At 37.5% G+C, this 18723-nt stretch overlaps 1 protein-coding gene across 2 annotated transcripts in view; it reads right to left on the bottom strand.

Moving 5' to 3' along the window:
• Positions 1 to 3594: 3594 nt before the first annotated feature.
• PPM1D (protein phosphatase, Mg2+/Mn2+ dependent 1D) overlaps positions 3595 to 18723 on the bottom strand; it is a 49034-nt gene continuing 33905 nt past the window's right edge. For both annotated transcript variants that reach the window (XM_082859920.1, XM_082859921.1), the window contains exons 4-6: positions 15719 to 15909; positions 9461 to 9703; positions 3595 to 4991 (exon numbers count right to left, since the gene is read on the bottom strand). In XM_082859920.1, the coding sequence (XP_082716046.1) occupies positions 4434 to 4991; positions 9461 to 9703; positions 15719 to 15909 (992 nt within the window). In that variant the 3' untranslated portion in view covers positions 3595 to 4433. The remainder of the gene's footprint in view (positions 4992 to 9460; positions 9704 to 15718; positions 15910 to 18723) is intronic.

The following is an 18723-nucleotide window of genomic DNA, read 5'->3' as shown; positions in this document are numbered from 1 at the left end:
GATGGGACGTGACCATCCTCTTGTGCCCCACTTTCTTTCCTGCAACAGCGTGAATTAACCAGATTGACTATCTATTAAAACAATGATCTCCATAAGAGCTAAATAAGATTGTCATAATATTCAAATGTCTAGGATAGAATCCAAAATTACATGGTATACAAAGAACCAGGAAAACCTCAATTTGCATGACAAAAACAATTAACAGATGCCAATACCTAAATGACAAAGAATAATATCTGACACTTTAAACCAATATTATACAAATGCTCTTGCAAGCAACTGTGAACACTCGACATGAATGGAAAAACAGAAAATCTCAAAAAAGAGAAGATATAAAGAACTGTAAGCAGATAGGGTAGGGGGTCCTTGGAGAAAGAGAACCAGGCCTGGCTTTCTTGACATAAGAGAAACTATTTTGGCGTAAGCCATTTTGTGACCTGAGCCTGGTCACGAAGCTTGCCCTTGAACAGGTCTCAGTAATTAATGATATTAAGGGAAGTGAGGGAATTCAGGAACAATGGAAAAGCAGTCAAGAAACAATAGTTCAGTGATAAAAGTCCTAGTTCCTCCCCAAGGGGTGTACATATCCTCTGATACATATCTGGTACAAATCCTTTCCATGTCCCCCATTTCTTGTTTGTAGGAAATAGGCTTCATTCAGCCTCCTGACCTTCCCTGAGTTCCAAAGAGCAGTTTCAAACTGCTGCTTATCAGGGAAGGGGAGGGAAAGCAGAAACAAAGGGGGAGCAGTCAAGAAACGATAGTGCAGCTGTGGGGCAGGGTCCTGGTTTCTCCTCAAGGAAGATAACAATATCTTTGAGTTCTGTAGGAACTATGGCCCCCACTTGGGTGGAGAATGGTAACTTAAGGCTGAGCACAAGATTCCTTGAACACGGCTGTTACCTCACCATCGACCAATCAGAAGAAAGTCTGCACGTGGGAAGTCTGATCCCTCTTCCCAAAATGATTCTCCCTTTAAAAACTTTCACGGTCAAGCAGAATCTTCAAAGTTGATTTTCGGACACCAGTCCGTCTTCTCCCCAGATTGCTGACTTCCTGAATAAAGCAACTCTTCCTTTCCAACCAACACTCTCATCTCTTGAATATTGGTTTTCCAGCGGCGAGCAGCAGAACCTGAGTTCGGTAACACCACCACCTTCCTACTGGGAGAAGAAGCTGGAGATTAAGTTAATAATTGATCATGCCTATATAATGAAGCCTCCATGAAAATCCCAGAACTGTGGGGTTTGGAGAGCTGCCAGACTGGTGAACAGACTCATGTGCTGGCAGGGTGGTACAACCCAAATCCATGGGGACAGAACCTCCTACACTTGGAACCCTTCTGGACTTTCCTGATGTCTCTTCATCTAGCTGTTCATCTATATCTTTATTATATGATAAACCAGTAAACACATTTCCCTGAGTTCTGTGAGCTGTTCTAGCAAAGTATCAAACCTGAGGTGGTGATTGTGGGAATGCTGAATTATAGTCAGCCAGTCAGAAGAGTAGGTGACAACCTGGGACTTGCAATTGGCATCTGAAGTGGGGGCAGCACCATGAGACTGAGCCCTTAACTTGTGGGATCAGATGGATAGTGTCAGACTGAACTGTAGGACACCCAGTTGGTGTCTGCAGAATATCGCAGCATTGCTTGGTGTAGGAAAACCCACACATCTGGCATCTTAAGTATTTTGAGTGTGAGTAAAGGAAGAAATAGTGTTTGTTTTCCTTTCAGTGGACACGGTTAAGTAGTGGCATAGGTAAATAACATATCCAGAGTAGAATACGAAAGAATGCGGAGGTGCTGTGATGTACTGATGTGGAAAAATCTTTAAGATATAAGATTAAGAGAGAAACAGATGTATAGTTGCATGTCTATGTACAGGTTGGTTGGCTACCCTGGGGACTAAGGTGAGGGTAGTTTCATTATGTACCATTTTATAAATCATGAATTTTGCATCATGCATTATACTACTGATGTATACATTATAGGCAAATAAAATTTAATAAAAATAATATAAACATTAAAACATTATTTGTTAATTGCATAACCTCTTTAACTCGTTAAAGAAAAGGCCTAAAAACAGCCCTAGGTACACATACAAAAGAGAGCTAATTTTACCTTTTAGTTATGTATCTCAAACCAAAAATGTTTCCAGTATTAGACAGCTATTAGTATGGTATGGAACTGGACTCTATGGCACTATATATGTGACCTAGGAAAGAATGCTATGACATTTACATTAAAAAATTGATCTGAAAAATAAAGATGGAAAAATTCTTCACAAAAAATTGACTCCAAAAGTGTATGCTACTTGCTATATGTCATTACCTTGGAAAGATCCGAAAAACAAACTCATTAGTTTTGAAAAACTAGCCAAAATTAATATTTCACCTGAACCACTGGTTCTCAATCTTTTTTTTTTGAAGGAAATTTTTATTTATTTATTTGGCTGCATTGGGTCTTCATTGCTGCACGCGGGCTTTCTCTAGTTGCGGCGAGCAGGGGCTACTACTCTTTTTTTTTTTTTTTTTTTTTTTTTTTTTTTTTTTGCGGTACGCGGGCCTCTCACTGTTGTGGCCTCTCCCATTGCGGAGCACAGGCTCCGGACGTGCAAGCTCAGCGGCCATGGCTCACGGGCCCAGCCGCTCCGCGGCATGTGGGATCTTCCCGGACCGGGGCACAAACCCGTGTCCCCTGCATCGGCAGGAGGACTCTCAACCACTGCGCCACCAGGGACGCCCCGGGGCTACTCTTCATTGCGGTGTGCGGGCTTCTCATTGCAGTGGCTTCTCTTGTTGTAGAGCACGGGCTCTAGGCACGCAGGCTTCAGTAGTTGTGGCACACGGGCTCAGTAGTTGTGCTCGCAGGCTCTAGAGCACAGGGTCAGTAGTTGTGGTGCACGGGCTTAGTTGTTCTGTGGCATGTGGGATCTTGCCAGACCAGGGCTTGAACTCATGTCCCCTGCACTGGCAGGCGGATTCTTAACCACTGCGCCACCAGGGAAGCCCTCAATTAATCCTCTTATGGAAAACTGGTGTGCTTCCAATTGTACAGTTCCTAGGATACTGTAGGTGCATGGTCAATGTTGAATGCATGGATTAACTCTTCAATGTCTCATTTAGAGTCCTATTCTAAATTAATAAATTTAAAAAATTTCTCTTTGTAGAACAATTTATCACACCAAAAGAACATACTCTTAGTATTTTGGTATTAGTTCCTTTTAGTTTTTTCTTATATTACCAAATAATAATTTTATTCATTTTTAATTGCTACATAATATTTCATCAAACTCTTATAAGCCATAACTGATCTAACCATATACTTATTATTGTATATTTAGCCTGATTTGATGTACTCTAAGTTAAAATTAAAAAGTCAAGATTGCAAAAATAAACATTACATGTATTTTAAGTTGTTACTCTAAAGCTTGATCATGGCCTAACAAAAAGTTAATATACACCATTTAAACAAACCACTAACAAAAATCCAGTAACATCAGTAACAGTTCACTGATTTTATTAGATGAACAAACATGTCCATATAATCAATGAAAACCATAGGATATATAAAATAATTTAAGAAATGTTGGGAATTAGCAGCACCATCCGTTATTGACATAGCAAGAAAAACTTCACATATTTTATGCAAACACTAGAAGAGGATATAGCTACTTTTAAGACCTACTAATGCCACTGAATGCCTGGGATGATTGAGAAGGGCATCTTTTTAGGCAAACCTACCTCCTTCTACTTCAAAGATTTGGTGAGCAAATCTGATGATTAATGTTTAGAAAAAATGCTACTGAATGAAATAAGAGATACTGCATAGTATTTTAATTAGGACAAGGAGACTAAAACCCAGCTGCTTTTGCATGGCTCAACACTTCTGCTTCTATGAAAAATTTAGTTCTGAATTATGAAATCAGAAATAAAGAATAATTTTTAAAAGACACTAGTTGTCTCTAAGAAACATTAAGTGGAACACAGGTCACTATGAAAATACATCACTTTTCCAGTTTGCTTCATAATTTACTTTAAAAAGTTGTGTAGTTTTCATCACAAGTGACTTATACAAATTTCTTAATAAGCATATTTAAAAGTTTAAATGTACTTCTAAGATCGAATAGATTCTTTTGATTTTTTTTAAACCTTTAGCCCTGTTGTTACATTTACTGTGTATCAGAGTAAGAGACTGAGTTTGTGTGAAGGATACAAATTTACACACATTTTATAGCAACTTATACCCTAACATCTACAAAATTCACATTTATAATACAAGCAAGTACAAGGCCAGGATAAAACTGTTGAATTCCAAAAAGTCAAACTGTATACTATTTTTATTTTGTCCCCTTAAAAAAAGTTCAACTTCGGCACCAAATTCAAAGAGCCCTCTTAGAAGTTTGGAAAAAAAAAAAAATTCCAGATATATTTCAGCAAACACAAACAGTTTTTCTGTGCTGATGAAGTAAAGGATTTCCAATTTTCTTCTGGCCCCTAAGTCTGCGTCGCATGGTAAGTTTAACAGAGTTCTTTCGCTGTGAGTTTGTGGGGAGGCTTGCAGGCTGAGCACCACTACTTCGACTTAAACCATTTCGTCTATGCTTCTTCACAAGAGGGCCAGAGTTGGATTCTTCTAATGTCCTTTTGAAGTTTGTTGGAGGGGTTCTTTCAACTTCTTGAGCTTTCATTTGACCTGGGATCGACATCTTTAAATTTTTTTGGTCCATGATGGTGTTTGTTGAATTGGTAGGCACAAGGCCAACTGACAGGCTGTTATTCAAAGAATCATGTATCCTTAAAGTCAGGGCTTTAGTGCAATTTTCTTCAAGTGGCTCTGGATCTTTTGAGGATATGACTGCAGCCTGGACATTCCCTCGAGCTATCTCAGCTGGGACTTCTAAATAATTCTCTGAGAAGGCATTACTACGAATAAGGGCAGGTATGTGGTCCTTAGAGTTCAGCCTTGGCCATGGGTCCTCCTCCAGTGACTGAAAAACAAGAAGGTAAACAAAGTAAGAAATAATTTATCCTAGAATTCAGCATAACCATTGGGGAAATGAAAAGATTTCATTAGAATAAGTGACAAATTTGTTTATTTGGGGGGTTTATTTCCTACTTTCTATATTTTAATTTCTGAATATTCAGCAGTGTGGAAAATGTGAAGTGCAACATTAAAGCAACTCTGTCATAATGGAAATTCAGACTGTTGCTTTGCACCCATCTCCCAAACACTAGGTACTGTTCTGTTATTTGAGAAAACAGGACATATGGGAATGTACTGAGTATGGCTGGGGCAACTTTCAAAGATATAAGTGAGGGCTTCCCTGGTGGCACAGTGGTTAAGAATCCGCCTGCCAATGCAGGGGACACAGGTTCAAGCCCTGGTCAGGGAAGATCCCACATGCCACGGAGCAACTAAGCCCATGAGCCACAACTACTAAACCTGAGCTCTAGAGCCCGCAAGCCACAACCACTGAGCCCACGTGCCACACCTACTGAAGCCCGCACACCTAGAGCCTGTGCTCCGCAACAAGAGAAGCCACCACAATGAGAAGCCTGCGCACCACAACAAAGAGTAGCCCCCGCTCACTGCAAAGAGAGAAAGCCTGCGCACAGCAACAAAGACCCAACACAGCCAAAAGTAAATAAATAAAATAAATTTATTTTTTTAAAAAAGATATAAGTGAAAATCATATGGAAACTTTCAGGTATTGTTTTTTAAAAAGCTTCACAGGAGGTTCAGATATGCACCACTCCTTTAGGTGTAGTGCCTCAGATCTATATGTATTCAGAATATCCTCCCATCTCCAGACAGATAAGAACATTCTTCCTATCAAATACAAATCTTCCACTATAATATTTTAGAAAAACATTGCTTTAATACTTTCTTAAGTACAAATTTTAAGCATAAATACTATCTCTTGCCCAAGTGTGTAACATTTCCCCCAATCATTTCCTCTCTCAATCAAATCAAATTTATTAAAATAGTAATATATTCTGAAGAGCCCAAGTAAACCATTTTGTAGAATGGTAAACAAAGACATATTATCTGGTCGCCCTCTGATATAAAATCCCCTAGGAATAAACGCCTTTCGAGAAAGTGCTCTATAAAAAAGCATATTTATAAAACTAATGTTCCCTTTAACGTTTCTAGATTTAAAAAGAAAAAGGCAAATTGAAGCAATCAAACGCATTTCAATTTAACCATGTAACATGAACATGCTTTACTGAAAAAAAATGAACTTTAGGTCCAGTGGAGGCTAGAGATGAGAAACCCTAAAGTTCCTATTTTGGTACTGCCCCAAATAGAATGCTGCTACCTTTTTTAAAAAAAAACTAAGAATATATTCTTCCTTTCTGGGGTCATTGGCTCATTTATTTATTTTATACTACATGGTTTACTGAAAGCCCAATTCTTATCTGTTTTAACACTGACTAGATGTTGGGCAGCAACCTTATTTCAAAATACCATTGTTGAGAACGGATAACAGGACAGTCTCTGTTCTAGAATACTTACATCTGGCTTTCAATGATATCAACAACAACTTGTCTGTGAATTTATCCCCACTGCATTAGGTTGATTCCAATGCCTACTACCCTGATCACAAGCATGTTCTGACTGACCACAGAAAACTAGTCATTAGTAATTTTTGACTAAAAGTTCATCTTGGTTTAATATAGAAAAAGGATTTGCAACAAGACCAGGCAGCAGATAAATTCTGTAGACAGAAGGCTTCCTACTACCAAACAAGCACATCACTAATTTAGGCACAAGAAGAAAGGTACTAATCAAGCCACTTACAGAAATAGAACATATTGCTCTAGTTTATGCAACAACGTTAGACATTAGATGGAATTCCTTTACAAAAGAAAAACAATGGGATGATGTCAGAGTTAACACAATTTATTGTAATTTCCGTTGTGCTGTGTCTTTTTAAATTCACAAATTATTATTCTGATACTACAGGTGCATTGGCTTTTCTTCCCCCACTTTTTCCTTGAACTTTTCCTTCTCTTTTTATTGGCATTCTGTGGAAATACATTGCATCTGTTAGCTCAGGCAACTGCCTAGACTTCCTAGACTCATCCCAGATTAATGACTACTGTATTGCTAAGCCTTCTTACATGCTCATAAAACACTTGTGATATTGAGAGGTTACGTCCTAAAAACTCACACTTTAAAAGTTTCACTACTTCAGAGATCAGCTTTCTTGAGAGCTCCATATATTTTACAATCCAACAGTAAACAACTAATTACAAGTTGTGTCTAGAACACAACTGAAACTAAGTGTTAATCCTCTGGAAGAACTCTTTTCCTAATTCCTCCTTCCTATAGCTCTTGGCTTATTTAAAAAACAGCTAAATTTAGTTTTGCCCTAAAGAAAGGATAAAGAAATCTGTGCCATAGTAATATATCACAAACAGAAGTATTTCTACTATTATCTGTCCGAAAACAAGGATTTGACTACCGATTTAGCTTAGATTCAAACAGAAGTTGAATCTTCTGTTTAGATTCAAACAGAAGTTCACATGTCTATAGATAGATAACCTAGTCTCAAGTGCCTAGTCTAAATGTGGGTAAGTCTTAAAAACCATTCAAAATCAACCAAAATGTCATTTATATCTAGATGTTACTAAACATAGGATTACTGTAACAATGAAATACATCAGAGATACTTGTGAGTAGCCATGGTTAAGATAAACAAACAAAACACAATCTTTGGGGCAGAGATTTGTCTTTATTTACTTGTTAGGCCAGAGCCAACAATACTGATTGTTCTGAACGGCTCTAAATATTCTTTCATATTTAGGTGGGGCCAGATGGTTAACAAACAACCACGCCTACATATAAGTCAGTGCATACATAAATCTCCTAAGCTTTACTTTAGTAAAATTGTTAGATCATTATTTTTCAGAATTTTAAAGTATGTTTTAAAAATTATTTCTAGGTGCAATTTATGTTCAATTTTACTAATGCCAATCCACAGACGGCAATAAGTTTTGAGATCAATATTAAGAGTATTTATTCCTATCACAATATCTTCTATCCCCTCATCCTTACCTCCACCTTAACGCCTCCTTCTCTGTACTGCCTAAAGTTCAGTTATTCAAATACAAACACATTAGGAAACACGAAAGTAATGAATACATTCAAATACAGAAACCAGCGAATTCTCAAATGAACATAAGCTCCTTCATAACACTCAAAGAGAATGAAGAGACTTTAAAAGATTTCAATCTGCATTATTATTCAAGAGTTTTCAAAGCAAAGAAAGCTTTGACAAGAAATTCTTTTAAGAAAATAAGCATAAAATATTAATTTGTCAATTTCTAAATGAAGAGTCCATGTAAGGAAAATTAAGTTGCCATATATATAGTGAAGTAAAAGATAGGAAAGTGGTAATAGTAAACTTCCAAGTACTCCATATAGGATCACAATACCCAAAATTAAATAAAATTCTTTGTACTGTGTAGCTTTGAACATCTTAAAAAACTGCCTGAATACATGACATAAAATTCCACTGTGGGGGCTTCCCTGGTGGCGCAGTGGTTGAGAGTCCGCCTGCCGATGCAGGGGACACGGGTTCGTGCCCCAGTCCGGGAAGATCTCACATGCCATGGAGCGGCTGGACTTGTAAGCCATGGCCACTGAGCTTGCGCGTCCGGAGCCTGTGCTCCGCAACGGGAGAGGCCACAGCAGTGAGAGGCCCGCGTACCGCAAAAAAAAAAAAAAAAAAAATTCCACTGTGTTTCCCATTTTATTGGTCATTCTTCTGAAAGCACGTTCTCAGAAGGCCAGGTATATCAAAACAGTTATCCATATTACTAATTATTAGCAGGAAAAAATTGGGATGAAATCAGAAAAAGGGAAATACAGTAGCATTTAAACTTGTTTATTTCACAGCACATCTTAAATTGATTCAATATTAACATGGATAAGAAATAGGAATGATGTTTCTTATCCATGTTAAGAGACAACCAGTTCTAAAGTCTTATATCCTAAGGTCCAGTTCAGTCTTGATTCTGTATGATCTTATTCAAACTGCTCAATATCTCAGTTATATTATCTATAAAATGGAATAACATCTGCACTATTTAGCTTTCAGGGTTATGAGGTTCAAATGAAATACCATATATGGAAGTGCATCATAAAAAATGCTTACAAACTTTCATACTATCAGAAGGGAGTCAATAAGTTCCAAATATTAATATTGTTAATATTCTTCAGGGGCCATATCTAATCACTTTTCTATTAGGTGCTCTACATACAGCTGGCATTCAGTATAGTACCTATGTGTAGATGGCCTACTGACAATAAGTTACATGGCAAAGATCTATCACTTTCTTGACGGTAGCTCAAATCTGAAATTCTATTATATAAAGAATCTGAAAACTGTTTTCAGGTAATACTAACAGAGAAATTCTATTACAACTTAAATTCTAGAGAACTGTGTACCTTGACTGGTGGTGTAGAACACGGAGAAGAAGTCATCACGCAGGTTTCTTGACTATTATAGGAAGGGCTATCAGTCAGGTTCAGATAGAGCTCGTCTTCATTGGTGAAATCTCCCTGAGTGCCCGCTCCTGGAGAGATGCAGATTACTATGGCACTAGTATTATCTGCTCGAAGCATACGCTGCCTCCAGCGGCCTAGAGCTCGATTCACAAGCATTTTGGCACAAGACTGTCCATGCTCACCCTATTTTTAAAAGAATAAGAAGGAAGATAACAACTCAGACCTTGCTGCCACTACACCTGTATCAAGTGAAAAATCACGTGTTCAACATGGCCTACATAAACAATTAAAATTTCAAACTTTATCCACAAACCCCATAACTATGCTAAAACAGTATTGCTCTGAATTAAAAAAATAATAAGACAAGGTCTTATCCTGTGGTTAAATTTCACCTGTATTTTTATCTTTTTGGTAGCAAACTTGGTCTTCATTGTAAACTTACTCAGGAAAAGTTATACAGTAGTTATCTAAAAAGGGGAAGTAAATATCAAGTTATAATAGATAAACAATTCACAAATGAAATAATCACACATGGCAAAAATACTCATTGCAAAGGGCCAATTTCCTCCTAAAATAAGAGCTTCTGCAAATCAAAGACAATCCCAACATAAAAACTGTCAAAGGATATGAACAAAATTCAGAGACAAGGAAATAAAAGTGGTCATTAAATATATGTATACATATTGACATATATATATACATACATAGATATATGTATATATATTGACATATATATACATATATACACACATAGCCATTTATAGATATATAAATGGCTAATGTCACTCCTATGAAGAAAAAAGCAATACAATGAGTGGTTATAGTATAGAGATCAAATACATACAAACAGAGTAAAAATCCAAAAAAAATTAAATGAACTTGTGTTATACAAATAAATGTGGCTTGGAATAAAACTTACAGCATCATACATGGATTTAATAACTGCTAAGTTTCAAAGAACCGAAAAGAAAATGATGTGCTCCAGAAAAGAATTACTTATCTTAAAAAATACCTCTAGAAATAACTGAATAATGAAAATGAGTGGAAATGTTTGAAAAAGAAATGTGTCATGAACTATAAGGGGAAAAAAATTTTAATTAATATGTTATTTTATGTAATGTAATAAAATATATTAATGTCACAGGGAGCTCAGCTCGGTGCTCTGTAGTGACCTAGATGGACAGGATTGGGGGGTGGGAGGGAGGTCCAAGAGGGAGGGGATATATGTATGCATATAGCTGACTCACTTCATTGTACAGCAGAAACTAACACAACATTGTAAAGCAACTATACCCTAATTTAAAAAATGCATATATTAATGTACTATAATGTATACTATGTAATAATATATAATGTACTACCATACTATAAGCACTTTATTAAAAAAATATATAACGTATATGTCATTTAACTGTCAGCTATATGCCTCAAGTTTATATATTGAAACCGGATAAAGAACTGGGCTTTTTTCATTCTTTCCTTGGGAAACAGGGAATCATTTTTATTTGGGATTGTCTGATCTTGGTCATATTACAGTATTCCAACACATTAATGATGGCAAACTGCAAAAAACTCCTCTCAGCTCCTTTAAAGTCTTAATATTAAGCCATCCTTGCATTCGCGAGAAAAGTACCACTTTGTAAAGATGTTTTTAAACATTGCTTTGTTCCCCCCTTTCTAATATGAAAAAATATGCACTTCACAATTGATGAAAGGCAGCATTAATCTGTAATTCATGAATCTATTACATTCCCCAGTGTACGTGTTGCACCACTCTCCAAATACTAGCTCACTGAGAACTCACTGAAGGACTCCTTTACCTTTCCCTTTTTCAGTGTGCCTGTTTCCCTCCCAGCAAAGCTCCATAAAAAAGAAATCTACATAAGCCATTTCTACTACCTTACTTGCATTTTCCCTCAGCCCACGGATTCTGTTGATTTGGGCCGCCCTTAACACTGTGTCCTTTTCTTCCACCCTACTGTCTCACTAGGTGATGTCATAAATTGTCACAACTTTAACTCCCGTTAACACTGAAATTAGCATTTCCAGGCATTGCCTTTCAGTAACTGCCTACTGAAAATATCTATCTAGATGAACCAAAGGCATGTCCTGTTCAACATGCCTATATGAATTATCCCTCCCTCCCCACAAAATAATGTGTTTCTTCTTGATAACAGCTTCCAGCCACCACTAAGAAGTTGGGGTGTCATAATATTCTCCCTCCTTAAAACCCAAGTTCTGTCAGTTCTACCACTTATGTATTTTTTTTAACATCTACATTTCTATTTACTTACTTACTTACTTATTTATTTATGGCTGTGTTGGGTGTTCATTGCTGCGTGCGGGCATCCTCTAGTTGCAGCGAGCGGGGGCTACTCTTCGTTGCGGTGGCTTCTTTTGTTGTGGAGCACCGGTTATAGGTGCGCGGGCTTCAGTAGTTGTGGCACAGGGGTTAATAATTGTGGCTCACAGGCTCTAGAGCTCAGGCTCAGTAGTTGTGGTGCACGGGCTTAGCTGCTCCACGGCATGTGGGATCTTCCGGGACCAGGGCTCTAACCCGTGTTCCCTGCATTGACAGACGGACTCTTAACCACTGCCCCACCAGGGGAGTCCCATATTTCTTTTTGGCTTGTATGTGCATATGTTTTTTTTTCTTTTTTTTTTTAATCCATTGCTGCTTTAGCTCAAGCTTGCAAAAATTTTCATTTGGAACATAACAGCAGCTTCCAAAGAGGAAGCCTAATAGATCCATTAATAAAAATCAAGTCAGGGACTTCCCTTGTGGTCCAGTGGTTAAGACTCTGCACTCCCAATGCAGGGGGCCAGGGTTCTATCCCTGGTCAGGGAACTAGATCCCACAAGCCACAACTAGACCGGGTGCAGCCAAATAAATAAATATTTTTTAAAAAATTAAAATCAGGGGACTTCCCAAGTGGCCAAGTGGTTGAGAATCTGCCTGCCAATGCAGGGGACACGGGTTCGAGCCCTGGTCTGGGAAGATCCCACATGCCGCGTAGCAACTAAGCCCGTGAGCCACAACTACCGAGCCTGCACGTCTGGAGCCTGCGCTCCGCAACAAGAGAGGCCGCGATAGTGAGAGGCCTGCGCACCGCGATGAAGAGTGGCCCCCACTTGCCGCAACTGGAGAAAGCCCTTGCACAGAAATGAAAACCCAACACAGCCATAAACAAACAAACAAATAAATAAATAAATAAAATTAAAATCAGGACTTCCCTGGTGGTGCAGTGGTTAAGAATCCTCCTGTCAATGCAGGGGACACGGGTTTGAGCCCTGGTCTGGGAAGATCCCACATGCCGTGGAGCAACTAAGCCCATGTGCCACAACTCCTGAGCCTGAGCTCTAGAGCCCACGAGACACAACTACTAAGCCCGCATGCCACAACTACTGAAACCCTCATGCCTAGAGCCCATGCTCTGCAACAAGAGAAGCCACCGCAATGAGAAGCCCATGCACCACAATGAAGAGTAGCCCCCGCTCACTGCAACTAGAGAAAGCCCGCGTGCAGCAACAAAGACCCAAGGGAGCCATTAATTAATTAATTAATAAAACTAAAATCAAATCAGATACTGTCAATAGGAATCAACATGTGAAGAGACGCAGAGACAGACCTTATAAATATGATTCCATTCATCAAAATTCACCTTCTCTCAGGGATTCTTCACTAATCACTCACTGCTGACACCCATTCTCTTTCATAGCCAACTTTGCATCAGTTTAATTTAGTAAGGGGCAAGATGTTTTTCCTACACCTCCTAATAAATAGGATTTTCACATCCATTATCATCTGCCCTCTATTCCACCCTGCCACGAGTACGCTTTCTAAAATGCGTATCTAAAATGCAGCTTTTCAGTACTTTCCACTACCTGACTATTAAGCCTTAACTTCATAACAGACCATTCAAAACCTTTTTGCCTCCTGTCTTCGAATCACATCAAGTTACTTGTGAAATCTGAATATGCTGTACTTGTCTCTTCCCTCTGACTTTACACATTCTATTCCTTTGCCTGGAAAGCTTCACTCTCCTCGCTTCGTCTCTTTACCTGGTAAATTCAACTCCACCTTTAAGACCTGCTCAAATACCACTCTCATCCATGAAACTTCCTTAGGCAGTCCTCATAAGTTTCCTATCTTCTCCCTCTCAGTTCTCAACACTTGTTATAAATATTGTTAGATGAATGCTTCCTTCAATACTCATTCTAAAAACACTTAGGTGTTTATGACACTTAGGTTCTCCCAACCCAATAAAACTGGCTTTTGGCTTCATCATGCCACTGAAATGTTTCTCTCTTCCTCTCTCATCATTAAAGAATTCTAAATCCAATAGACATGGAAATTCCCTGGCAGTACAGTAGTTAGGAGTCTGCGCTTTCACTGCCAAGGGCCCAGGTTTGATCCCTGGTAGGGGAGCTAAGATCCCGCAAGCCGGCATAGCAAACAAACAAACAAACTCCAATAGACAAAATAGTCTTTATTTTATTTAATCTTTCTTTTATATCTGACATTACTGACCAAATGCATCATGCTAGCCCCAAGTTTGTAAAATTGAATAGATACATGACTCTTATCTTTAAACAACTCACAACCAAATGGTACTGATAGCTAGCTATATATCCTATTTGTAATAATATGGTAAATGCTAAGCAAGGACCATATTCTATTCACCTTTGCTTCCTTTGTACCTAGTGCCTAACATGTTAGTTGAGGGAATGAATGGAGGCAATTTAATACAAGTTCTTTCATGTTGCCTCCTTATCACCCCAAAATATAGCTTTACCATTCCTCCCATCTTAGAAAAAGATAATCTTTTCCAAGGAGCCATTGATTCCAGTTACTTCGATGTGCTCTGGACCTTCATTCCATCAACATCCCTTATTTCTCTTGTTCTGTCAATCTTTCTTGTAAGACTATAAAACTGCTTTCAAGACCCTCACTATCTTTTCAAGCTAACAATGGCACATTCCCTTGTCTTCCTTAACGCTCACTACATCTATTTCCTAGGCTCACAAAGTACCGTTTCATCATCACTCCAGTCTGCTAGCTAATGCCTTCATCACTTCAACCGAAACTCTTCATCCTTGAAGGTCACTAATAATAAAAGATCCTAAATGTAAAACCCAATACCCTGTTTTCATCCATCTGCCTCTACTTCTTTGTAGAATTTGACATTGCTGGCTACTACTCCAAAACACTCTCTTTCCTTGCCTTCAATAACATTGCACTTTCCAAATCTCCTTACTTTGTCATTGCTCAGAATGAAGATCAACTTTTAAGCAAGCCAGGAAGGAAAGAAAAGAATTTTCTCATTGATGGTTGTTTCTAGGTTTGCAATTGACTAAAACAATATAGGTGGCATAGAGTTACCACATGACCCAGGAATTCCACTCCTAGGTAGATACCTGAGAGATCTGAAAACAGGTCCACACAAAAACTTGTACATAAATGTTAACAGCAGCATCATTCAAAATAGCCAAAAAGTGGAAACAACTAAAGTACCCACTGACTGATGAATGGATGGATAAATAAAATGTTATATATCCATCAATGGAAAATTATTCGGTCATAAAAAGGAATAAAGTACTGATACAAGCAACATGAATGAAGCTTGAAAACATTATGCTTAAGTGAAAGAAGTCAGACACAAAAGGCCACATATTGTATGATCTCATTTATACGCAGTATGCAAAACAGGCAAATACATAGAGACAAAAAAAATTAGTGGTTGCCAGGGAACAGGGGTGATAGTGAATGACTGCTAATAGTTATGGGGTTTGTTGGGGGCAGTGATGAAATGTTCTGGAATTAGTGGTGAGAGTTACATAACTTTGAGAATATCCTAAGAAACACTGACCTGAATACTTTAAAAAGGTAACTTTTATAGAATGTGAATTATATCTCAATTTATAAAAAGAAGGATCGGTGAGGGTTCCATAGGCCAGGAAGTCAAGGGCTGCTCATAATGAAGTCAGTGGCTGTATGTTTTGTTATCTAGTTTCATTCATCTATTTCCTGTCTTGTTCTCCTAATAAGCTTCAGAAATCTATATTTTACTTTCTTCTACAGCCAGGGCAAATGCAAAAATCTACTCAAGGTGAACATCCTTAGTTCATATTCAAGACCCCTGACAAAAGTACCAGAACAATGTGTAGATAATAATATCGAATTGAGTTATTTCTCACCATCAAGTATTTTTTCTCCTCTTGGTCCTGGCACATTGAGATGGCATCTTGAGGTGGAATCATATTCCAAAGACCATCACTCCCCAAGATAATATACTTGTGCTTCTGGGGATCAAGAGTGTGGACACTTGTGTCTGGTTCAGGTGACACCACAAACTCACCACTGAAGAAATCATAGCTCCACAAATCACCTGGGGAGCAGGAGGCAGAAAAAGCAAGAAGTATTATTTGCAAGCTAGTAGTATCGTATCAACAGACTGAAGAAGAAAATCCACATGTTCATCTCAACAGATGCAGAAAAGCATTTGATAACATTCAAAATCCATCCATGATTTAAAAATAAAAGACTTCTTAGCAAACTAGAAATTTGAAAAGGTAACTCCCTTATGAACCTGATAAAAGTATGCCTTCTATCACCACTTCTCTTCTAATTCTATATGAGGGATCCTTCTCAACACAGTAAGATAATAAAAATAAATGATATATGTGAATTGGAAAGGAGAAAATAAAACTATCATTACTTGAAGATAATTTTATTTCTACATGGGAAACCAAAAAGAAGTTAGATAAATTATCAGAACAGGAACACTTAGCAAGGTTGTTAAATACAAACCCAATATATAAAAGTCAGCTGTATCTCTATATAATAGCAAGAAATGGAAAATGTAAAATTTTAAACAATTCCATTTATAACAGTGAACCAAATATCAGGTACTGCGAAATTTAATAAAAGGTGTGCAAATCTTTTATGGACAAGATTATACAATTAGATTCCAAAGACTATCTAAATAAGTGGGGAAATAAACTATAATCAAAGATAGGAAGAGTTAACATTATGAAGATGTTAATTCTTCCAAAAATAACCTATAATGTCAATGTAATTCCATCCAAAATCCCAAAAGGACTTTTGTAGAATCTGACAAGCTGATTCTAAAACGTATAGGAAGGACCTACTCTATATATAGCACAGGGAACTCTACTCAATACTCTGTAATGACCTACGTGAGAAAAGAATCTAAAAAAGAGTGGATATATGTATAACTGATTCACTTCGCTGTACAGCAGAAACTAACACAACATTGTAAATCAACTATACTCCAATAAAAATTTTAAAAAATATATTTAAAAGTAGAAAAAAATAAAATGTATGGGGAAGAGCGAAGGGCCAAGATTAACTAAGATAACTGTAAAAAAAAGATAAAATGTGGAGACGTTGCTCTACAAATAAGAGTCCTAGTGGCTAACTGAAAACCTCCTGTTAACCCCCTAGGTCAAGAAAATACCTACATCAAAACTGAAAGGATGGGTGCCAGTCACTTGGAAGAAAATTCCAGAGATAAAAATGAGCATTTTTATGCTTTTAACCTACCTAGCCTTTGGAGATCAATGACTAGCCTTTGGAGATCAATAGTTCACCCTTTCAGTGAGCCAGTAAAAGAAGATTCTTAAATAATTATCTTCCTTCTTGATTAGCTCCACATAAAACAATGCCTAACACTTCTGCTTTTTAGACGCATTAGATGTACACCTCAAAATGTTCAACATAAAAGAAGCTTTAGTTGACTCAGGTCATCTAAAAGATCAATAAAACTGAAATAGAAAAAAAAATTTATAGAAACCATCTACTCTTTTGTGATACATAAGATAAATAAGTAGGACAATATAAACTCTTTTGTGTCCAAAAACAGGAAGGAGGAGACAAGAAGGAGAAAACATTAATTTCCGCCTCTTTTATTTGTTGTGAAATACTTTGGGGAAAGACCTAATTAAGAGCAAAAGGTTTTCAGACAAGAGGATAAATTGTTTTTGCCGCTGTTAAGCAGGTCTGACTTTTGCTAAACAAGAGGAAGCTCTTTGTCCTCTCCTTTCCTTATTTAAACGTCACCATACCTCTCATCAGAAATACTGGCCAATCCAAATATGCTCAGAGTCCAAGGAAAGAATAATTCAAATCAATTACTCTACTCTGAAATAGCAAAATTCACTGCTAAACCAGCCTCTTGAAAGGGGCAATTCATCCTTCAGAGTAACAAAAGAGAACACATATGACCACTAAAAGCTAATTATAATCCAGGTCACCTCACAAAGACACATTTATTTCTTTATACCAGTAAAACAAAACTCCCTGGTTGATGAAACTATAAAAATGAACATGGATGGAAACAGTTAAGATAAATTTTAAGATAGCAATTACAGGGTTCATATGTGATGCTAAAAGCTTTCAAAAGCAATTTGCCCCCCAATATTTGAAATTAATATTGCCACTCCAAGTAAAAACATAAATTCATATAAAGCAGAATCCTTAATATGTCTAAACTTAAAATCTAGGTTAAAAAAGAAATTCCAATTTTGAATCTAATGCAAACTATATGACCTCAAAGAAGGGTCACAATTTCTCATATATAAACTAACATTAATATTGTTATAAATTTGAAAATATTTTAAAATAAGTTACTTGTTTATTTCACATGGCACGAAAACCAAAAGATACAAAAATCTCCTTTCCCATTCATGTCCTTTCTGGTTCTCCACTTAGGGAACAACTATTGTCCTTATGTATCCTTCTAGAGATGTCTACGGATATATACCCAATATATATGTATACTCCTTCCACAAAATTGTCCTCTCAAGCTCGCAACTCCGAAATCACTAGCCCCCAATATGTTGCCAATCTCTTTTTTCTTTCTCACTAAACCTCAATACATTTCCAGAAGAAAGGCGCATTTCTCCTAACTTAAATTTCTGAAACTGTTTTTTAAATTACTTATTTGTTTATTTTTAGTTTTTGGCTGGGCCACGTGGCATGGGGGATCTTAATTCCCTGTGAACCTGTGCCCCCCTGCAGTGGAAGCATGGAGTCCTAACCCCTGGACCGTCAGGGAATTCCCAAACTCTATTTTTTGTTTTTCATAATATTTACTGGAACTTCCCTGGTGTTCCAGTGTTAAGAATCTCCTTCCAATGCAGGGGACACGGGTTTGATCCCTGGTCAGGGGACTAACATC

The sequence above is a fragment of the Leucopleurus acutus genome (genome assembly GCF_964270905.1).
Source record: "Leucopleurus acutus genome assembly, chromosome: 19".
Classification (NCBI taxonomy): Eukaryota; Metazoa; Chordata; class Mammalia; order Artiodactyla; family Delphinidae; genus Leucopleurus; species Leucopleurus acutus.
This window is presented reverse-complemented; position numbering and strand designations above follow the sequence as displayed.